The sequence below is a fragment of the Puntigrus tetrazona genome, chromosome 9 (assembly GCF_018831695.1).
Source record: "Puntigrus tetrazona isolate hp1 chromosome 9, ASM1883169v1, whole genome shotgun sequence".
Taxonomy (NCBI): Eukaryota; Metazoa; Chordata; class Actinopteri; order Cypriniformes; family Cyprinidae; genus Puntigrus; species Puntigrus tetrazona.
Window position 1 is genome coordinate 10,756,474 of NC_056707.1, and position 24,824 is coordinate 10,781,297.

A 24,824-nucleotide genomic window follows, 5' to 3' on the forward strand; every position below is an offset into this window, starting at 1 on the left:
GACGCGTGTTTGTGTAGAAGTGTTTCCTCTGGCAGAGGCTGAAGTGTGGAGTGGAGCAGCAGGTGGAGCCAGAGCTCTTCACGATCAGTCCTGGAGCTGATCTTCACCTTACACTTAAAGTAATCTTTCGACAACAGATGTGTTCATTTATTTATTTAAATGTCGGCATCAGAAACGCTTGCAGATAGCTGCTTAAAACTTGTGCTTCTTGCCATTTCTGTCCTGTTTAACTACCACATATTTATACTTATTTTACTCATACTATTTTACTCGCACATATTCATAAAAAATCTACTAGCGTTGAAAAAAATCAGATTAAAAAGACAAAAAAATGAAATCGAGGAACAGATGTTACTGGAGGACTTCAGTTTAATTGACTGGTTTTATTTGATTGGGTTCACTCGGATCCCCAGTAATTGACCTATTAGTTTTGATTTTTTTATTATTAAAAGAACGGCTGCTAATGCTTTATTTACTATAACAGTCCAATTAATAATCGCTAGGCAGTTCCCCCTGTAATTCAGATCCTGACCACAGAAGGCGCAAAGTCAGTCTTTCGATGGAGCAGCTCTTTAGTAAAGACGTTTCATCTGGACAGAAAATTGTCGTGGCTCCATTAAAAGTTACGAGGCAAGTTTATGAAATGTGTGGCATTAGATAATATTAGTATACTAGGTTTAAAAACTGTGCACTCGCGCAGTAGTGTTTGGAACTAAGAATGAAACCATTGGAAATATCGCCATTACTCTTTTTTTTCCCCCTCTAGTGTGAACACGACAGCGTAACTTACAGCGGTTCCCTCACTTCTCCAATTAACTACGTTCACGTTTATTATTAGCCAGCATAAGTTGATGAGCCGCGAGGGAGGTGGCTTCGCGTTTACCGTCGCCGCGAGCGCAGCTCACTCGTTTCAGTAGTGCGCCTGACGCGCGCCGGAGCGCACAGCCGGTCTCTCCACGAGCGACTTCAGAGAGAACTACCGCGCGAACTCACTTCAGCGGCGCGTCTCCGCTTCGTCGCGTCACAATAAAGCGCTGCTTCGCGAAACGCACGGCATGGTGACCGAGAGGAACGGAGGGATTCTCTCTCCTGCGTCTTCAGCGGAGCTTCGGCGCTGAATGAAACCGTCTGCGAAATTAGCTGTCAAAGGCGCAGATGTGCGGAGAGTGGAGAAAGTAGAGCCGTTTAGCGACTATCGACAAACTTCTGCTGCTCTGACTGACATCGACACGTCATGGCATCGGTGTCGTGGAGACACGCGCTCTTCTTCTCGCTTGTTGGTAAGTTCAACTGGTTTGTCCTGTTCGTGGCTGCGTTTCAGCCTGTTATATGTGTTTCTGAAATGGTATGCTGGCCGTGAAACGCCCGTGACATTTAATGTTTCAGAAAGGAACTATTAAGCAGTTTGTTTGCTTGTTTGTGCTTTATGGGAAGTATTGGTGAGGTGTAAGGCCAGTGAGAAATTCAACGGTTTTTTTTTTTTTTTTTTGCTGTGGTTTTGTAGGTTGGATTTATACAAACCTGTTAATAATGATTGTCAGTTTTATCCTCCAACCAAAAATAGCTATAGAATTAATTTTTAGCTCTCAGGTTAAAAAGTGAAAGCACTAGGACATATCTAGGCAACTATATAATATATTTTTTCTTAGGAAAAGGTAGTGTATTTTTTTAAATAAATTAACATTAAGTTTGGACAATTATTTTGAAACATTATATACAGTTGATTTATAATATTTACTTGGCAAAAATGGGCTTAATATATGCGTAAGTTATAGTGCATTCAGGCAAATTAGGTCATGGGGAAAATGGCCCAATTATTTTAAATGAATACCTTTTAACATTTTTGTTGTTTTAATTTTTTTTTATTATTATTTCATAAATGTCTTACTGTTTACATTTTGATAAATCTGTATGCTATTTGATGGCAGGTACCATCTTACTCTCTATGTTGTGACGATAATGGCGATAATGCAAGTGTTGCTAGCATTTGAAATAATTTGATCTTAATTAGGCTATATCCTGGCTGGAAGGTACTGTAACATCCTGATTGTAATTTTCAGAAAAAAAAAAACATGTAAGATGTGTACGTGGGACACAAATGCTCTTATGCCACTTAACCTTTTTTCGTAACAATACGCAGAGATCTGAAATTATGCTGAAAGTGAAAAATCCATAAGTGACAAGCCCACCCACGTATGGGTCAATTATCTAATTTTCTAATTAATAATGCATGGCAACCTCCTTCTGTTGGAAAGAATTCATTTCACACTTACCTTAACAAGCTCGCTGAGCTGTGCTGAGCATGACTAACAAGCTGCACTCCGCTCGCCTTGATTTCCTGTCACCATACAATTGGGATTGCTGCTCTATGAAGATTCATGGCATACTTTCCTAAGGAGGAATGTCTATAAAGAATTTTACTGCAAATATGAGCGATTCATTGCTGTGAACGAACCTGACTCTGAGTCAAATAGTGCACACAGACGACTCTTCCTTTGAGGTGACTAACAAGCATCGGTCTGGAAAGAGGGGATGCTGATGGATTCAAGTAAGAGAATGAAGCTCATGTAACTTCCGAGAAATATTTAATCAGTCTGTATAAATATGTTACTCTTGAATAAACACTTCTGCTCCAGTTAAGCCTGCTATGAGTGTCCTATAAAATATGTAGATTTAGCAGGGGAGTCTTCTGGTTTTAAAACGGCGCCAGGAAGTGCGTGTTTACTGATCTCTGTAATAGGCCTGCTACCTACTCTAAAAAAGTATTCCGATAAAAGTTTGATTGGATGGCTTAGATTTCAGTTTTTCCAACAATTTTTACTGGGTCTGCGAAGGGCCCTATAATGGATGCTACAGTATAAAACTAGTTTCATGTCTTTCCCCCTTTTTTATTTGTAGTTCCTTTGCTTTTAAATTCTCCCTTTTTTTTCTTTCCCTTCCTTTCCCCATGATATTTCTTCTTTTTTAGATGACTCCTAACCCACTTTTTTATGGATGGCTATATCCATCTTGTCCTTCTGATACTCACCAGGGGACTCTGACAGGTCCCAGGACATTGATGGCATCGTGACCGTTAACTGCCGGCGCAGAGAAAACAGCGGCTTCATGCTGTTGTTGCGAGCCGAGATATAAACGTCAAGCGCACTTTTCAAAACCGAACAAAGCTTTCACTGTGTTCCAGACCGGAATTACGCTCCGTCCCACCAAGATTCATTGCTCTGACAATCTGACAAGTGAAAGTCTACCGCAGATAAAACACTAAATACAATAAAGGACGTTTTATCAGGATGAAGGGGAATGCAAGGATGTGTCCCGTACAGTTCTCTAAATGCAGATTAGCACGGTGCATTTCTCTGATTGAGGTGAATAACCTGATGGCAGTGGGCGGAGAGATCTGGACAGCCGTAACAAGTGAAGATGAATTTATGGCTGCTCTATTTCTTTACGCTTGTCAGGAGCGCTTTGTATTTCATTCTCAATGTACTGCCTTAAGCAGTTCTGCCCTTGAAATAATTCAGTTGACTAGGTCTTGAATCCAAGTTCATTAGCGAGCATCGCGTGTAAAGAATTTAGCCATAAATGATTATAGAATTAGTTTTACCAACGGAGTGTTTGGAATTACATCCCGAGGGCTGCTGGAACAAACCAAGCACGCTTGATCGTGCAGAATGGCTGCTGAAGCTGAACATAACAAATTTATCCATAGTTCTGATGAGAGCTGACAGTCTAGGCATAATCCAAGGTTATCTCAAAGCCTAACTTTAGCGTGGAATAACTTTTTTTAAAAAGTGAAACGACTTGATGTGAGCAATTATATTTTTTATAGTTGTTTTTTATGGTCTTCATTTACTTTTAAGTTCATTTTAAACATCAAGTTTAATGCACGACTGCTTCACATCCGTCAGCGATCATATTTTGTCAAAAATGTGACCTATTTGTCCAGCATTTAGAAAACAGTGTTGGAGATTCTGGACTTCTTGGAAGCACATTGAAACATACAATGTAATAGTAAAGCTTACCTCAATTGGTATTTTTATAACTTTTTTAATAAAATACCAAATAAAGAATGTCTAAAAAAATAGAAATAAAGATGTAGTGATGGCGTTCGAAAAGAGTGTAGAGTTTCTTTGGATTTGGATAGCAGCATAGCTTGATGTTATGAGCTAGGTAAATTCACATAAAAATCTCTTTTTTTGATTTCATATGACACTCATTCAAGTTTGCCGGAGCCTTTCGACTGGAAAAACCGAAAAGCAGGAGGCTTAAGTAAAAATCTCGTTCTAATCACCGGTTTGGAGAAGGACTTTTATATTTTGTTTTTAAACAGGGTGGCATGGGTATTGAATCCTAGCTCTTGGCCGCTGATCGTATAAATAAAAACATTTGTGCGCCAGCCCTGAGCCCTTGAGACGCATTTAGCATTTGTCCTGCTCCAAAATATAAGTGGCGCTTTGTTTAATGCTTTAAGAAGCAGGTGTAGCACTGAAAAATACAGTTAATTTTTGATGTGGAACCTGCGGTGAGATGTCAGCAGGGAATCATCAAGCTGGAATGGGCCGCTCTCTGCAGCGCTGCTGGATGGGATGGGACTCCTCCCTGCATTAGCTGATTATTCATTATGCAGATCGAGTCACCCTATAAACTGCGTTGCATCGCTGTGGTATAAATTAGATTTAAAGAATATAAGAGCGGGATTGATTTATCTGGTCGGTAGCATTCTTGCGCTCAGCAGGCCCCAAAACATGGCTTTGAATGTGACATTATATGCTGTAAAGTATCATTCCGCAGCTATCGGTGTTATTGTCTAAAGAGACCCCATGCAGTGTTTTTAAGACCTCTCTGACAGCAGGAGCTCAGGAAACAAGATCTTACTCAGCCCCCGAGTGGCATTGGCTTCTCAACCGCGACTACTTGCCGCAGAGTTCAAACCAATACTTGAGCGAGTCAACAAAAGCATTCATTTCCCTTTAGATTCACATGATATTTGTCATGAATATGGTCTTCTAGACCTCAAAGATCAAGGAACATATTTCACTGGGCGACCCTGCTAAAGAAATTACAAATAATTTGTTGGAGTTATTGGTTGGCTTGATTCTGTTTATGTGTTCTAAGTAATTCAAACCCCAAAAGTTACATTTTGTAGAGAATGATTTTTAACTGAAATCTTGGCATTACTCAAAAAGGTTGCAGATCACTAATAATCCTTGGTTTTAATTTTGCCACTACTTTAAATAGTTTTCTCAGTTGCTTTGATCAACCATTTTATTCCCCTCGATGATACGTTTTTTTTTTTTTTTTTGGTACAACACATTTTGAACTCATAACGCTGCCAACACTAGGACTTTTTAGCGTTTTGTAAATCTTCTTGTAGCCACAGACTTTCAAATATATTAAAAGGTAATTCACTATAGAGTTCTTTTGACATATTTTCAACCCAACTTTAGCAAATGCATGGGCTAAATTTCTGGAAACGTAACAGCTAATTAAGTTTTTTTTTTTTATTATATTCTGATGCAAACGCACAAATTATCAGATTTTATTTTACAGCTGAATGCTGCCGCTTGATATAAAGTGCGTTTCAATTGCTGCCTACAACAGATTACAGTGCAAGGTGCCGATTAACTCTTACAGCAGTGAGTCACGATGACCCGCAACAAATGACCCTCTTTAATGGGATCCAGCCGTTGGTGTAATGGCCACGAGTGATCCATCACCTGTACAGCCAGATACGCTGACATTCATGGCCCTGGTAATTGCTTCATCACAAAGGGTCTGTGCCATGTAGATTATTTTGGAATGCCATGATGGATGTTGTGCACGTGTGTGCGTGTGTGATAAGAAGAGTAAATGGTGGCATCTGCTTTATCAATAGTTAGAAAGCATGTTACGCAATGAGAGGACGAGCGAAGCAAGTGGCAATTTGTACTGGCACATTGCTTGCTTCCGTAAATGGCAGACAGTACTTGATCAGGCGGCCAGCGTAGTTCGCTCGCAACACTGTTTTGTATGGGTTGCTTCTTGACTGGGAAGGTTTTATATGACTGTCACTATGTTTTCCCTGCAGCATATTGCAGGCTAATGCGTCTCTTCTGGCACTAATGCAAATGTTATCGTGCTTTTCTGAAGTAGCCGCCAGCTGTTTTTGTCCGTGCTGGGATAGCAGCATCTCTGTGCACTTCAATTTTGCATACACTGGGGTTTAGAAAGATCATACGAGCAGGCACAGAATACATGTCACACAGAACAAAGAAGTCATTTAATTAATTAAATGCGTAATCAAAATGTTCTTAAAGGGAGAGCTGAGCCAAAAAAGAAAATTCTGTTCATTATTCGCCTGTAAGTTGCTCCAAACCGGTAAGACCTTTGTTCATCAGAACTCAAATTAAGATATCTTTTATGAAGTTTTCTGACCCTTCGTAGACAGCAACACAATTACCTCGTTCAAAGCCCAAAAATGTAGTAGGGACATTGTTAAAATAGTTGAAGCACTGTCTTGAATGCCGTCGAAGTCTGATGCGAAAGAGAATAAATTGTTGAGTCAAGTCGTTATTCTCGTAGCGATTGAACCACTGATGTCACACGGACCATTTTAATGATGTCTTTGAATGTGGTAATTGTGTTGCTATCTCAGGAAGCTCTTTAATTTCTTCAAAAAAATTCTTAATTTATGTTTTGAAGATGAAGGTCTTACGGGTTCAGAACAATATTAACGTGACTTAATTAAGGACAGAGTTTTTGGATGACCTGTCCCTTTAAAAGAAAACAAATTTTTCATGCTGTAAATTAACTTGTTGTGATGATACATTCAATTTGTTTAAATTTATTATTTGAATTTTTTTTTTTTAAATCAGCTAGGCCACACAATAAAAACAATTGTGATTGTAATGGTAAATGTCTAAAAATACCCATTTTAAATAGTTAACAGGTGCGTACAGTGAAAATGAATAAATTAACAGTGCGTTTCATGTAATTTTACAATATAATACTGCTAAATTTACAGTTTTTGGAAGCTACTTGTCAGCTTCAGTGTGTGAATAAACATGACTTCATGTGATTAGTACTAGAGCAGGTTGGTGTATTAACATTCTGTCAGTTATTTAAATATTTATTTAAACTGTAAATAAATGAAATCTGTAAAAAAAAAAAAAAAAAAAAAAAAAACTATGTAATTTAATAAATACTAAATGTTTACTTTGCATACAAACCATCACATGTCAAATTATTTTGCTATAACTACTACCTAAATACAGCATGATTTTCTTTTCGTAACAGATTTTACTTCTACTGAAATGTAGCTCTGCGTTCACGGCTGAGCGGTCTGTGCTAGTAAACAGTCTGAGGTGATCTGCAGCTTCAAGGCTTCCTGTGGTCCCAGAGATGGTGTCACATCTACAAATGACACCTCTCTCACAAAAGCGCTCGGGACTTCAGTCAGACATGCCCAAACCACTGATACAGCTGCCAGCCCAAATCACCGTGATGGTCACTACTGAAAAACGAAATGCACAGATGACATTTAGCTGAGCCGCATCGCATTCACATTGCGTTTATTTGGAAACAAAAACCCTTTTTCATATAGAATTAGTCACTTTTGTTAAGGCCATAGTCTTGCTAATTTCTTGATTACCCCTCAGCTGATAGCAGCTTGTTCAACTGTTGTTCCCTGTGTGTATATATATGTCTGGATTTTGAGTGACTGCACTGCACGAGACGCTCGCTGCGGCAGGCATTCATTTGACCAATTGTGTGGCCGTTACACCTCAAGAAAACATGACAGATTGACGGTTGCACAAAAAGCGCACAGAAGGAAAGAATGTCAGGCAATTTAAGTATAACACATCTGTCAGCGGTATTTGTCTACTGCTGTCTTAAGTGCTTGAAGATGTGATGAGTTTAACACAACAATACGGTACGTTTAAATTAATCTTACAGCCTCTGTAAAAGTTCAACTTTATTGACAGCATTTGCGGCGTGATGTCGATTACCACAAAAGAAGTTTGACTCATCCCTCAGTTTTTGTAAATGTGCATTTACAGTACTGCACTTGCCCTGTATGAGAGACATAAATGAGACATTTTTGCTCATATAGAGTGTTGCATTAGGATAATTTAGTGCAATTGTCTTAACTCGAGTCATCGTTTCACATAATTGCCAGTTACATATTCACACATTTTGAGAGTCAATGTTTGGAAGAAGAGACTTAATAGCGTATCCGCTATACAAACACAAAACTGAATTTCATGTTTAGTTAAGCATAACAGATATGATGAGGAGAGAGAAGGGCACGGTTCTCAAACTACAGCTGGACTAGAACTAGTTTTTGTCTCCTGTAAGGTGCTTTTGAGCAGCATCAATTCAATGGAGAGTTTAAAGAGTGCCTTTTGTGTTCAGATTCTAAGGTCGATCGGTTCTAAACAATGAAAACATAAAGCTGCATAAATGCTCTTCACTAAAAAGATGACTATGAATATGCCAGTCAGAGTTGTAGAAATGCTCAAAATGCTCTCGTTTGTCCTCCCTTTCAAAAGTCATCTTAGAATGAACATTCTGCATTATGCAAGAGAATCTCAGTGTTTGAGGAGAGAAAAATAAGCATGGAGTCAACTTTCTGTAATATACTAGCTACACGTTACTGTATTTTGAGGTTTTATTGTAACCTTGACTTAAGAAGACCTGCATTTTTCATTCACAGCATTGAGAACATCACAAAAAGCAACATTATGCTGCCTTCTAAGAAATCACGCTTTGGGGCAAATTCTAAGACAGCATCACATATATGCTTTAAGGATAAAGCAATCCCAGAATGCACCGCAACAAGTTCAATGCAAACAAACGTTGAAAAAAGACGGCAGATGGAGTCGCGCGTAACAATAGCTATATTTATTTCCTGAAATCTGTACTGATAAAAAAACAGATAAAATCCATTTTAATCAAAGTACCTAGTTAAATATTCAAGGTCAATAATTAGGTTGTATTGAGGGCAGTTAAACACTGAATTGCTGTTTTGTGTGTACAAATACTGTAAGTGGTTTGTGACAAAATGAAGTAGTTCTGAAAACACTTGTTTGTGAGTTTACCACTTAACAGTGGCCAGAACAGATGGATGGCATGATCTGTGTGGCCCAGCGTCCTCCCACACACTAAAAGTATTTGCAAAAAAAGTCTGGGAAAAGTTTGTTTTGTGCTTTAGTATCCCTTCTTTTCTAATGCCACTTATTTTTGTTATCTAATGCCATGACTTTCATGCATTTTTAAGCGTGACACAAGTGTTTTTGGCACTACTACACTTACAAAGTCCACAGTGTTGCAGTGATTTGTTTTCTTGCCGCCATTTATAATGAATGGCAAGCTGTCTTTACTAATATCAGTAAGCAGGCATGCAAAAAAAGAACACAGTTTTGTGCCCTGTCCCTTTTACTGCCAGTGCAGTCTTGGTTCAATATTCCGTAAGCGAACGTGCCATTTTTGCCTGTATTGGGAATTGTTTCTTTCATTCGCCTTCAGTGGAATATAAAATGTGGCTTATGAAATAGAATTGCTTTGGGTGCAAAGTTGTCAACATGTCCTCCAACCAATACATCTTTATAGGTCATTTGCACAAAACCCTGAAATATGTCACATCAGGGAGTTGCTCCGGCCCTGCACTGTTACTATTTTACCTGCGATGTAATTCAGGCCTCGTACAGCTCGGTTTGTGGAGCATTGCGTTATCCAATCGAAATCCGTGCGTAAATGGAACAATCTGTAGGGTCCCTTTTTGGTTGGTTGATAGGCTGAAAGTTGCTTAGGCCGTGGTGTCAGAAGGTACAGTGGTGCTTAAAATTACGTGTAGCAACATGATACGTTTATACTGTAACATTTTAATTCTCTCTTTGTAGCGTTTTTTGCATTCGTGCACCACAGTTAATGAAGTGACATATTACTGACTAACTGAGTCTAAAGGATCCTGGATCTCATCCAGCTTGCCAGCATATTGCAGGTGGTTAGCTGCATACTTGCTCACTCGCGCGCACACACACACACATACTCACACAAATGCTGTGAATGTCAGTGAGAATGGTGATGTTTACGCATACAGAGACTAATTAAGTGTTCTATTGGAAAGGTTCCTGTCATATTGAGAATATTGCATCAAAGGTCACGTGACATGCTTGATGTCGATTTACTGCATTTGCATATCCAGTTTTCTGTGCTTCCCTACATAACCATTCGCTTTTTTCATTCACTTGTTTTGCTTTTATATTGTCATTTTTAAATATTTTTTTGCTTTTTTTTTTAACATTTGGATTGTGGGAATGATTTTAATTCAAGATAAGGAATTGGAAAAGGAAATGGATTTATGTTTCTTCTTGTCTTCCCAAGAGAGAACCATTTTGTATTACTGAAGTTGTGGTCGTGTTTTAGCCCAGGGAAATGTGAGGAACACTTTCTTTCCAATGCTACGAGATTTAGTGGCTTGTATTCAAAATCTTATCACAAAAATGAACATTTTCTCTCTTCCAAATGTTACTGACTGCAGCACCAATGTGCAAAAACATGAATCTCTTGGCATACGGAAGGGTAAACACTGGCACATTAACAAAAACAGAGAGAGGAACATTGTATGATTGTAATTGTAGCTTGTTTTATAAATGTTGACAACTGGCTATGACTTTTAAATAAATAAATCATATTATTTAATTGTTACATTTTAATAATGACGATCTGATCTTTACTGAAATCAGTGATGTGATTTTAAAATCACAATTAGTATAAAATCAAGCTAGTTATTTATACCTAAGATGCTCTGAAGCTAGTTAAATCAGTTGAAGTCTTTTGAAAGTTGATGAAATATGATGCATATAAAAGTTTTTTTCCAGGAATATGTTGTGTTGCAGGAACCTTTTATAATCTGCGATATTCCATTTCAGTCTGTGATAGCTCCAGTCATTGGAGGATTTACTTAGGATTATTTATGTGTATAAAATAAAGCAGGAACGTATTCCCATATCTATCTCAAACTTTGCAATATCTAGAGTTCTTGATAAATTTATGTTCTTTTATGCATTTTGTAGTTTCATCATGCTTTCATCTCCCCGCTGCCAAGTTTATTTTTATTTGCCAGCACGGTTTGATGTTGTGATGTTACATTCACTTGCATTTCAGCTATTGGGATTAAAGTTTAAAGTCCTGAAAAATGTAAATGAAAAAAAATGTATGTCTTTTTTTTTTTTTTTCTGTCGCTAATACAACCAATTTAGTTGCAACCTGGTTGATCTCAGACACACACATATACACACACACACACACACACACACACACACACACACACACAAATCCAAAAGGAATGTGTAATGATTCTCTTTGGACTCAATTCTAAAGGGAACTGTGTTCTAAAACAACAAGTTTTTTTTATACAAAACCCAAATCTATCCTTTACACTATTCTATGAAAAGCCAAAAATCTCTGTAGGGATTCAGTTTATCCAGGGCAGTCCCACGGAGTCCTTCAAGGATTATTATAGAAAGTCGGATTGAAATTCCTTATTTTTTGGACCTCACACAAACATGTTTCTTTCTCTCTTTATTTTTCTTGAGGGAGTCTCACCGGTCACATAATTGATGTGATAGAGCTGTTGTTGACTAAGAATGAGTCGAGGGGAGCTCCGTCACTGCGGCTCTGACCGCGAGCCGGTCTCTCATACTGATCAGCCGCTTTCTTTGCGGCACTGGGGGCGAGAGCTACGCTGCTACTGTAGATCCCTGTAGGAGAATAAAACAATAGGAAGCAGAGCAAGCGGCAGATATAAAAGAAAATGACAGTCAGACAATGGCTGCTCTGTTTAAAAGGCAATTGTTTTTCAGAGAGCTGCACATTAATACCATTATGTCAGAGTTAATGAAATGACTCATCACTGTTTCTCCTCTTATTTTTTTCGTATTCAGACGTTTGCTAGCATCTGGAATGTTTAATCTGTTAGTGACTTTGTAGGAGATTTTTTTTAATTAAATGAATTTACTCATTTCAGTTTGCTGGTTATCGAGACATGATGTTAAATTTGAAAGAAATGTCCAGGGTTCAATTAAATTAAGCTTGATTTATGTGTTTTACAAACTTCATTTCTGTGATTATCAGCAGCAGGCCACATTGTCTATATTGAACCCAGAACATGCCATTAGCCATTATGAACTACAGTATGATTAATAAGAAATATTTGGAGAAAGCGTTTGTGAACAGCATTATTATTGAATCATTGAATTGCATCAATATGGCAAGGGCATTTTCCCCAATCTCAATACTTAAAAAAAAAAAAAAAAAAGATCATTTGTGGCACTTAAAGGAAGAGTATACCCAAAAATCATAATTTACGCCTGGTTACAAGCTTTTTTAAAAAATTGTATTTCTTCCTTTGTCTTCGGCAGAACAAAGAAATTCATAAAGGTTTGAAACTACTTATAAATGACAGTTTTTATTTTTGAGTGAACTACTCTTTTAATGTAACCTGCAATAGTATGTACTGTACAGTAGGCTATGCGTCTTATTGCAAGGAAACTACTTCTGATCTCTACCGAATGATTCTTTTGGTTATTTAGATCTTGTAACACAAACGGCAGATGCAGTCAAAACCTCATCATATTCATAAAAACAAATCCCAGATTGCATTATTCCTATGGGAAAATAAGAAATAGAAGATGTTGCTTTCAAAAAGGAAACATTTTTTCCACTTCAAATAAAGCAAAATCAAAAGCAAATGCAGAAAAAAAATACATAATTTATAGGAAAACTCCCAGAAATAGACATGAGGCGATTGTTGACGTACAGTAAGAGTGTAAGAGCTCTTTTTGGATTTTGTTTGATCAGGAGAGAATTTTGTTGCCTCATTTGTGATACTTCTTTACCTTTTGATCTCCACAATACACACAGCACTAACGCAGTGATCCTGCAGGGAATAAAAGTATCATTTGACTCACCCTCAGTTTTTTGTCTCTTGCAGTGAATCTGTCCGTGCTGGCGACAGCATGCAGCAGTCAGTATGGAAATGCCATTGAGGAGTTCTGCCTGGCCAAGTTCAAGCTGGACATGGAGGTTCTCGATCAGCGCCAGTGGTGCAGCTGGGAGGACACAGTTGAGTGAGTGATAAACATCCCACTTCTAGCCTTTATTATATTATTGGTCATATTTTTTTTATTTTAAATGGCTGACCCATCCTCCAAGGACATTAATCCATGTATTATTGTCATTTTATTGCCTTTTATTGTCATTTTCTCTCTGGCATGGATGGTGAGGGTGAATAAAGTGTTAGCGATCCTAGCGCAGAAGAATTAGTACATAAGAATAATTTCAGAATTATGCGATTTGTAAGGGCTGCTAAAAATTCAGCTTTATTATCAAAGCGTTTAATGACATTTTAGACTGCTTTAAAATAGAAAACCGTTATTTTAAATATTTGGCAATAGTACGGTTTTCACCCTTTTTGAGCATAAAAGACCTGCTGCCATTGCAAACCCAAACTTCCCTTACACATTTCACATCACACACAAATTGGTTCAGCGCTCATTCAACAACTTTTGTTCAGTGCAATCCTACCCTGCCGCTGACACCATCGCGTGTTTATTTGAACACTTCATGACAAGGTCAGTGAAGAGCAGAGTTTTCTCAGTAAGAGAGATGACACGGGTTCCCATATTATCACATACTTCAGAGGGATTTAGTGTGCCATGTGGCAGAGCTCCAGGCGTACACCGTTCCTGGGAATGCCGCAATATGCCCAGCTGTCTCTGTGACATAATGGAGGAGGTTATTCATGGTGCCCCAGAAAACACATGATACGGAAGAACTTTCACATTTCCAGGTTAACAAGAAGAACTGTCTTGTCTTTACTTTTGTGTCCGTGACAACCGTCCCTAAAAACTCTGCCACTCTGGCGTTCGACTGAGGCCGCTGTGCTCTGCTGCAACATTCGAGAAAGATACAGTCGAGAAAAGTGACACTGGATGTCTAAGCTGTCGGATCAGGGCCAGCAAGGTCTGCCAGTCGCTGTCATCAACACTCCGGGCACTTTTTGTCCCATGCGGCCCAAGTCGTTTCTATTGTAGCTCCTGCCAAGGTGCAAAATGCTGACTGTGCCTGTTTTTTTTTTTTTGTTTTGTTTTTTTCCCCTAAAGTGCTTAAAGTAATAGTTCACCCAAAATGTAAAACATTTCCATCCCATTTGCATCCTTTAGCAACCCTCATTTTGTTCCAATTTGTCATACTGTCGCGTTAACACATTGTTTATCTATTGAATATTTTACCTGTACATTCATGTGCTTCACTGTAACCCAGATTTTTTTTGCTTTACTCAGCTGGAATGATTATCAGAGCATAACGGTCGCTGTGTTTATTAGCAAAATTGCTGCTGGATTTGTTGTTAGTCAGATCAATCTCAGAATGTTGCAGTGAGGTTGCAAGCAAAAAGGATTTTGTTCAGGAGAACGAATGATTCCTGCGGGTGTTGTTAAACTGAGCTGTCATTTATGACACGAAATGATTATTCATATCGCCTGCTTGACTGAATATGTCAGCTATATTAAAAGCCGATTCCCTTTAGACAGTGAGTCATAGATTGTGCTAACTGTGCATAATGGTTCATAGTAATAAACAGTAATGACCTTGATCTCTGGTATTTTATTTCACGCTTTTTTACATCAGAAGTGCTTTAGCCCAACAAACTAAATCAAAGCCTTAACATCTTGGATAACAATATTTTTCTGTCTTCATTTCTAAAGGATCAGGATGCGATTAAACCACAATAACAAGCACAGATGTGAGTTGGCTGGCTTTATTTAATATATGGAGTACATCAATAATGATTCATGCCACATTGCTTTAAATCAATAGAAAAATGCATGCCATAAATCTGTTGTGACATTAAGCCAACAATATTACTTCCATTATTCAATGCAATATTTTTTTTAACAATCTAGTTCGACAGCAGACTCAATATTTCAGCCTTCGAGGAGAGCGGTTTTTGCACAAAGCTTGCATTGTCACAGGTCTAGAGATATTATGGCGTTCTCAGATCTGGAAGCAGGTTCAAGTGCCCCGTGCACCTGTGAAACAGCACTCATTAAAGTATGTATGGCCCCTCGGCTCCCTCCGTGAGGTCATCCGGCTCCATTGCTCAATTATGCACAAAGCGCCGTCTAGAGACAGCCACAGGTCTGAGATGAGGTCTGAGCAACACAGCAAAACAGCATGTGGCCTCCAGTGAGCCTCAGAATGGTGAGCTAAGACTTATCGAGCACTGAGGGCAGTCAACTGGAGGTAATTAAGGTTGTATACAAACGATCAGAGGAGGCCAGCACTCTTGTACTTCAGCAAATTGTCGCACCTGGGAAATGGTGCATTAAACTGCTTTGGAGGGAACCGGCAATATAGAGACAAACCCTTTTGCCCTTCCAGGGGTCATTCCTGTGAGCGCTGGTATGCTCATTAAGCTCCTCGTAAAGCACAGCCTGGAGGTGGAAAAAAACTTAGAATTTTTTTATATATATATATATATATATATATATATATATATATATAAATTAACATGGCAGAGCTGCGATTATAGGCAGGTGTTTGTCTAAAACGCAATTTCCACTCCCTCTAAAGAAATCTGATTAATGAACAGATGTTAAAACCTTACCATGAAGCGTTTTGCTACAGATTTAACGGATCCCAGCAGGTTTAATGAAGTCTGAACATTAAATCAAAGTGGAGAAATTACCTGGAGATCTTGTTGTGGTTTTAGGTTATTGCAGGACATGGATTTAATAGAATAGTTAACAAAATAATGAAAATTCGTACCCCTCATTTTGTTCCAAACCTAAATTTTCTTTCTTATGTGGCATACATCAGAGTTTTTTTTTGTTTTTTTTTTTTTTTTTTTTTTTTTTTTTTTTTTGTCCATGTAAAATGACATAAAAAAAAAAATACATTTAAAGACTTGTCTTGACTGTTTAAGTTTAAATGTGTATGTACAAATGATATTTGGGAATTATGGCCGCCATATATTTAGAAAACAAGTAGCTGTAGCTGAATGAAAACCTTTTTGTTGCTGTCAGTATGTAGTTAGCAGAGAAAGGAACGACTTTGTGTTTTAGCGCTCGGATAACCTGCCAACGGTTACATGATAGTTTTCCTGAACAGCTGAAAGGTATTTAGAAGGCATTACTTCATAAATTTTAAATTAAATAGTAACCAGCACATGTCTGGTCTGAATCTTTAAATTTGCCTGCTGTATGTAATCAGATTTCATTTTGCCATTTTATGAAGTTTTGATGCGTGTTATCTGGATATGTGAAACTCAGGGGTTAAACTCAAAATGAGACACTAAATGTCAAACCATGTTAATATGTTATGTTATAGCAGCTAATTTTAACTTTTTTATTTTATTTATTTTTGTACTGAAAACGTAGGAGAAATACTTCCAGACACTTATAGTGGCTAATGTTGTGACAGAGAAGGATCATGCTTTCAGGTCAGAAAATATTGGGGCTTTTCCCCCTTGGCCTCTCCTGTAAATGATTCCATGATGAACGTTATCCTCTTGAAGCCAGTAATACATCTAAGATTCTGTAACTCCAACTCGGGCATCCTCACTCATTGTACCATCATTTCCATCTGGTGTTCAGCAGACTCTTTGGGTCCTATGTGACCTGTTGTCCTGTTCCTGACGAGGACGGGCAGATCATATCAAAAGTGAGAACTAAACTAAAAGCTAAAAGACAAAGCATATAGTGACTGTTTTGGTGACAGCAACTGAAATGTAGAATTGCTGGTTCACAAACTGAGTTAAAAAGTAGGAACTGAATGCAGTGGTACAGAGAAACGTAAAATTGTCCTGCAATCTCTGCATTTGGGAGTGTTAGGATTTACACTGTATGTGGCTGTACCTCTATACCTTCCTTCTGCCACTGAGATGTAACACAAAAACGTGTTACCCACCTGTATAAAATATTTTATTTGTGCCTTTGTGAGAACTATCCCACTGTGAAATTCCAGCAAACCCCTCATTTAAACCCTCCAGAATGCTCCATACTGTCGATAAAGCTTAACTTGTTTTGAAGCCAGATTCCTGCTGCTGCTCTCCATGCAGTCGGAGGCTTTAGGTTTTGATCCAGAGGTCCATCTGTTCCCCGTGCATGCACAATTCACATAATAGTCCAGGTGCTTGTGGGATAGTTTCCAGTAGCTCTGTGGAATGTGACCACACTTGAAAGCATTTAACCCCCCGTCAGCCTTGATGACACTTAATGACTTTGAGAGAGAGAGCCAACTAGAGGGTGACACCTTATAGTATGTTTCAACAATTCACGTCCCCTTTAGTATCCAGGGGACAGAGATCAACAGCTTTTGTAACTGCAGTGGATACACACGCTCGATCGTGTTTTAAAGGGCGTTCTGCAATCATCAGGACAAAAAAAAATTTGTGTGTGTGATATAATTTTATTATATTGGTGTTGTCAAACGCATCAGGTGTGTGTGTGTGTTTGTGTTATACATGAAGTTATAATTATTTAATTGCTTTCCAGTACAAATGAAAATCCTTAAAACAAGATTGATTGACTTATGCAAAATATATTAGATTAAACGAATACTTTCACAAAATTTAAACTCTGTCATTTACTCACATTTAGGTTCAAAACATTTTCTTTCTTCTATGGAATACAAAAGAAGATATTTTGGGAAAATGTTGGCAACCAAACATTTGGTTTGTTTCCTATTTACTTCTATTAAAGTTTTTGTCAATACAGTGGAAGTCAGTGGGAACAGAAAAAGTTTGGTTTGCAACATTCTTCAAAAATATGTTCCAGACTTTTGTGTTTGGAACGACATGAGTGTGAATAAATGATGACAGATTTCGGGATGGACTATCTATTTAAGTCTACTAAAATGTGTTTAGTGCAAATAAATACAAATAAAATGTATAAATTAGTAATAGAGTAAGAAAACTACTCCTTCTCCAAGTTTATTTTTCACTGTCAATGCCATTTTAAAATAACTACATTTACGCTATTTATTTCATTATATATATATATCTAATTTCTTTAACTAGACTACTGAGGAACTAGTCTACTTTGTGCAGTGTATTATCTGAACACTGAAGACTTTGCAAAGAGGCTGTTCCCGAAAGCACAAAATACTGATCATAAAACCCCAACATGAACCCACTGCTGTGATCTCTGTTCTGTGATTGGTTAAAGTGGCAGGAAACCCTCACATCCCACAGCCTGAGCAGTGACAGTGTGCTGTAGTCATGGTCTCTGTGTGTTGATGTTTGTCCCTGACTAGTTATATTTAGTGGCGTTAAACCATTTTGAAATTCAATCTGCTGTCTTACAAGACTGAATGCTCCACAGAGACTTTCCCACCACATGGTCAATGAAGAAAAGAACCAGCAGTCACCCATTATAATCTCGAAGACTTCCTGAGGTTTATATTAAACTCTGTAACCGATACCTTAAAATAAGTGTAACCATACAGAGTAATTATATATGTAGGAACTGAGTAATATTAATAGTATGTACCTACTATATGTTAGTTGCATATAATTATGCATAATTTACTGTTATTACTGTGTAACTATTATGTAACATGCATAAGAAGGGCACTGTATCAAGTTTTGTATCAGATTAGTTTCTCCATGTGCAAAACAATATATTCTTAAGAACAAATGTTTTATTTTTCCCCCCATTTGATCATCACAGTGCTGCCTAAGACTTCCCCTCTTGCCAATAAATAAACTTTTTTAACATTTAATTCTGTTCTTGTATTCATTTCCTTAAAAAGTAAATAAATGGATCAATTTGATTTATTTATTTTGTGGAGACAGTTTATATTCATGTTTAGAATATGTGTGATTTTTCTCTCTTGTGATGCCATTCACCCTCAACCAACAGTTTTGCCCCTAATAGTTTTATTCAAGTTGTAATTTTGCCTAATTATACAAAAGTGTAGCAGCATAATAGTAAATCTTCTGGTCTTTTGGAGATAGATTGTCTGAGGAACCAGACCTAAATGTAAGAATCTATTCTGCTTCAATGTCTTTTGTATTCCGCACAAGAACGTCCCAAAGTTTTGGAGCGAAATGAGAGTAATTGATGGCCTCAGTACAAAGCCATCATGTGTCGTCTCGCATCCTCATTGAGTGCATTTTAACCAGAACTGCTTCATCTTATCTGTATTCACTTGCTAATTGCATGATAATAGGTTTTGACAGGGCAAAAACGAAGCTCCCAGGGCTCCTTATGATTAAACATCCAAATTTAACTCGTTCACTAAATGACTTCCTCTCAAACTGATGCCACAGGCTGAATATTGCCACAGCTGTTTCTGTTCAAGCTGGTGATGATATGTTTGACATCTCTTCTTCATCACTCTGTGCATTTGGATATATAAACACAGAAACTTGATGAAATGCTCATTTGTCCCCTTAGCGGAGCAGAAACCAAAAGCTTATTTTCCACGAGTCGAGCACATCTCATTCTGGTTTGACGTGCTCTTAATGAATTAGGCAGCTGCTTGTGCAACCCAAATGGCTTTCAAGTTACATGAATTTATTATAGGGTAACAATGACATAGTGTTTAAAGTCATTACTGAGTAAAGAAAATGTGATGACTGGTGTAAAGATGGATGCCACAACCTTATGTGCATATCTTGCATACACTGCAACCCGCCGGGAGAAGATATATTATTAGACTTCTGATTTGCTCATGTTCATGATGGCGACCACTTTAGTGGCCTTATGAAATGTCACTATGGGACTTTGCCATTTATGCCGTTTGTATGGAACCATCTTTTGCCCTTTACAAACGTGGTCCTGTGTTGCTTCAAATGAGACCACATATAGTATACATGCTACCTGGTCGGTCTCATGGCATAAACATACCTTGGTGCACCTTTTAGCGAGACATGAAATACTTACCAATAAGTACATATCACAGCCATTTCCAAAAGAAAGGCAGTAAAACTCTGATAAGGTGTAATTTTCCCACAATTACTTGAGCAATATCATGTTATGATTTCAAAACAATATTAATATGCAGGGATATTTGAGAGCTGATGCTTTTGAACGTTAGCATCACGCATATCCAGCTCAATATCTATGGGTTTTCATAAATGGTAGTTTTGTTCAGTAGCTCACTGAGTACTTGAGAGCGAGGAGCTGAAATGGCACGGTTGCATTAACAAATGCATTTTTAGTTTTTTTTTAGTTTTCGTTTTTTAACACCGGGTAAGTTTAAGGTTGGATTTTGTGTACGGCATATTTCCAACATGATAAGAGCATTAACTTTTGTTGAAGTATCAATTGAAGTATATTACCAATAACTGTAAAAGTTTACAAGTTACTTATGCGAATACGTTTTAGATACGTAGCAAGCTTATGTGAATACGTTTACTTATGTGAATACGTTTTTTACGTAGCAAACACCGATACAAATAAATACCATACTATTTTTCATTACTAGCATGCTATTTAACTGTCTATTGTGGAGATACAGTTGGATGGTGTGTTTTCTATTTTAGTCTTTATTGTGAATGCTATAAATACATAGGCAGACAGAGCCGGTCAGGGGTGTGAGCTCAGGGTCGGTCCATTAACAACCTGGGTTTCTCCTGAACTTTAATTCCAGTAAAACCCGAAAAACTGTCCCACCATCATTATTGAATGTGCATCACAACTTACTGGTACCCAGGCACACCAGTACAAACACCAACAAAAAAAAAAAAAGATATATAATTATACATTTGAAATAGTATATATTACATCATTATGAAAGTGCTGTATTTAAAAATAAAAAAAGAAATATACATAGTACAGCTCAGTGTGTAAATTTCAGTTTTCAAGTCAATCCTTTAAACCCCTCTCTTGAATTTTCAGTCATTCTCCGCTTGCCTCTTAAATCATTCTCATTTCCTTTTCCAAAGCACCCTTAGCCTCTGCAGCCGGCTGTGCACACGGGGGTGACCTAGACACTCGTATGTGTCACACATGCCTCTTTGGGAAGATGAGACGTGCTTTTTGCTCTGCCTGAGTGTTTGAGCTGCCATCCTGAGAGCCATCTTTATCCCTCTGGGTGAAATGTGAGGGGAGGGGGTGTGCGGTCTGCTCCAGCCCCCAAAACAGGCCCGGAAGAAAACTCTTGATTAAAAGTCTGCACTGGTTATGCCAGGCATCCCACGCTAGGCTGACGAGGCTTATAAATAGACGGCCCAGAGGAGGGGGATCTGGGTCTAACACTCACACAGGGGCCTATTAAGAGCTCATCTGAACAACAGTCTCTCCTTGAGCTCCTTCACTAGAGATGACACCATCTTCATCACCATCATCATCATCATCATTATTGGGGCTCTCCGATTCCAGCAGGGCTCCTTAAGGGTCACTAAGAGAATTATTTCAGCTTAATAAAGGCAGTTACGCAGCACGCTCTTGCACAAATATGCAGACTTGCATTTTAGGGATGATTAGGAATGACACAAGAGAGATGCAAATGAACTTAAGCAAATAGTTAGCACATGTGAACTCTATAATATGGTGCTTTGTTTGGTTTTCTTGAGTTTTTCAAAATACAGTCTTGAAATCTCCCAGGTATTTGACATGCTTATTTCATGGTGCTTTTATATTTTGGCGCATAAAATTGAATTGTGCAAATTTGACTTGGTGGCACCAATTGATAGACAAGCATAAAACATTGACAACTTGACTTTCATTTTAATGTCTTTTGTACTGAAATATATCAGTGCTACAGATAAAACATGCCTATTTAGTAATTATGGAAAACTGAAATATAAACTATAAAATAGATAATATAATAAAATTATTATATAATATTACGAAAATATAATATTTTCAGAAATAGCCATTAGTGATGAGTGTTTCAAAACATTTTGTTAAACTTTGAAACCTTTTGCATTATGTTGATTAGATTGCCAAATGGCCAAGTTCACTTTGTGCATTATTAGTAAATCACCCGCAGAATTCCTTTAAAATGTGCCCTGTTTAGTAATGTTTCATTTATTTACCTGATCTTTAATCAGTTTCATAATGTACACATTTTTAATTGTATACCAACTGTATAATAAAAGGAGGCATAGCGGTTTCTTATTGGTCAGATTAGCCAAGCAAACAAAACAACTGATAAATTAGCAAAAGAACACATTACACAAATACCCAATGGTCTAGCATGATATTAAACATTTACTGTATTTAATGTAGATAGAATTGTATAGATTTCATGAAAACATTGGAAATTTAGTTTGCAAAGGAGTTTGTTACATTTCCATTGTTTCGCGGGTTTGATTGTTCCATCTAGTGGCTGTTGCAGTAAGTTAAAAAAAACGTTGAACCTCTCTCTGTTGTTGATAAGAGCAACGCTCTGAAAGTGCCACGCTGTTTGGTTCACAAGCAGCTTTCCTGTACTTGGCTCTGCACATCCCTCCTACAGGCCAGGAGAAAGCATTTCAATATCAAAAAGAAAAAAAAGCACACCCTTCACATTTAAACCACTTTCTCTATGAAAACAGGAATCCAGCTTTAAAAATGTATAACGCCATCATATGCATAGCACTGACATTGCTCTCCTGTTTGCTCTCCTAAAGGTCATATGGAGAACTGACCAACTGCACGTTCCTGGTGGCTCTGAAGATGAACTGTTTCTGGCCCAACCGCATGGTGGACGAATTCTTCATCCGGGTGCACAGGCACTACTTCCGTGACTGCTCAATGTCTGGACGGCTGCTTCACGATCCACCCAATCGGATCTTGGGGCCTTTTATCGTGGTGCCCATTCTGGTGACGCTGCTCATGACTGCTCTTGTGGTCTGGAGGAGTAAACGCAGCGAGGGAATCGTATAATCATCTACGAAAAAAACTGAACAATACAGAAGGGGATTTTTCACAGACTGCAAACACAAAGAAAGACTTGTTTCTCATCAAGTGGTTGTAAATCCAAACGGTTGTAGTGAACGCTGTCACTCTTATCTGCACACAGATAACATACCAGTCATTTATACAGACAGAAACATTTCTTTGAGGTAGTTTTCAACTAAGTATTTTGTCATGGCAGTATTCTGTCAGTAAAACTGATCTCCAGTCTGGAGGTCTGGAAGTCATTATCGTGATGACGGATACGTTTCACCTCGGATGGACACACACCAAACTAGGGAGGACACTGTTAATCCCACGAGTTTGCAAACCTTTACCATCTTGTGAACATTGGACACTGAACAATCCCTTTGCGTCACCCATCATCCTCGGTGAATTTCACACTCATAAATGTGCTTTGTGCCAAATGATGACATTCATTCAGTCAGTCAGTCATTATTAGTGTACTTTTGTTGAATTAAGAAAGACGAGGAAGAAAGGAAGAGGGCTACAACCACGAACATGCCAATGATATTCACATTATTATTATTATTAATCCCTAAAATGAACATCACCATCGGATATTGTAAGACACTCAAAAAGCTGTAAAAAAATCTTAAGGTCTAAACTGAATGTATCTTTCATACAATAGTCAATCTCACGATGCATTGCTTCATCAAAAAAAAGTATCCAAGATTTTGGAGAGATGTGATCAATTTGCTTCATTTAAGTACTGAAAGAAATCAATAAAAACCTTTAAATTACAATCAAAAATTGACTATTGGACACAATGTGTGGTGTATATAGTGCAGACCAACAACAGCATCTCTGAGAAAACCAACTCTCCGTCTGTCAGTGCAGAGTAAATTCGGCTAAAGACTGCGTCTTTTTGTTTTAAATCAGAATAGAATGCTATTAGGGACAATGTGCTATACTGCGTTGCATTTAACCTTTTACTTGCTTAAAAGTCAAAAGTGTTCGGTTCAGTGTTATCATGAAAAGCCCCAATTGTGTAACTCTCTGCCGAAGAGATAAGACATCTACAGTATATACTGCAGACAACAGACAGTCAGGCGGCTCATCGGGTTCTGGATCAGAGCCGCAGTGCTTTGTGCTAACAGTGGCTATCAGATACTATTAGAAGCACTGAACCAGAAAGGATCACTGCATTTATTTGGTGTCTCTCATCTCATGGGCTCTCGTCATAAGGTCATGTCGAGGGAAAATATTGTCTTTCTGTAGCGGAGAGCAACCTACCGGCTAAGAAGCTTGCAGCCTTTTTTGTGGAATAATTCATATATTAGCACTAAAAGGATGTTTTCATTCGCATGGTTCTGCTAATTGCTTTTTAAGCTATATCTGTGTATCTCTGGAGCTCTGTACCCACAGTGAGTGGTTTAAAAGCCTGTAGCGAACTGGACAGTGGCGCAGAGACGGTAGACTTTTCTAATGTCAGCTGAATTTCAAAGCATCTGATTTCTGTTGCCGTTATAATAAAGCCGTTATAATAATTTTCCCTCATTTGAGATTTGCTTTGTAACGCATCATGTGCTGTCAGGAGAACAAAGAGTGACAAAGGTAGCCATGTGGTCTTGAGTCACCAAAATTTAGCTGTTAAATTACAGCAGATCAGATAGAGCATAGTAGTTACTAAACTAGTTTGATGTCTGTTACATGATTTTGATGTCTCTGCATTTTGTAGCAAGAAGGATGTTCAAGTGTTCATGTGCTGTGTTCTTTTTACTTTCAACTTAATTCTGTAATGCCATTAAAAAAAAAAAAAAAGAAATTATTGTAAATAACTGCCTGCATCACCAATGCATCACAATTTTATAATGCGAATTTGAAACCTAAATCAGTACTCCATTAAAAAAAAAAAAGAAAAGACACGAAGGAAAGAACTCAAATGCACTGTGAGTCGCTGTCATTCATTTTGTAAAAAAGGTCTCAACA

General features: G+C 37.9%; 1 protein-coding gene across 1 annotated transcript; it reads left to right on the forward strand.

Annotated features, from left to right (window-relative positions):
• Positions 1-767: 767 nt before the first annotated feature.
• On the forward strand, positions 768-24,780 carry ramp1 (receptor activity modifying protein 1). Its single transcript, XM_043249680.1, has 3 exons — positions 768-1,280; positions 12,974-13,109; positions 22,607-24,780. The coding sequence occupies exons 1-3, from the start codon at positions 1,235-1,237 to the stop codon at positions 22,860-22,862; spliced, it is 438 nt and encodes a 145-aa protein (XP_043105615.1). The 5' UTR covers positions 768-1,234; the 3' UTR covers positions 22,863-24,780.
• The last annotated feature ends 44 nt before the right edge of the window (positions 24,781-24,824 follow it).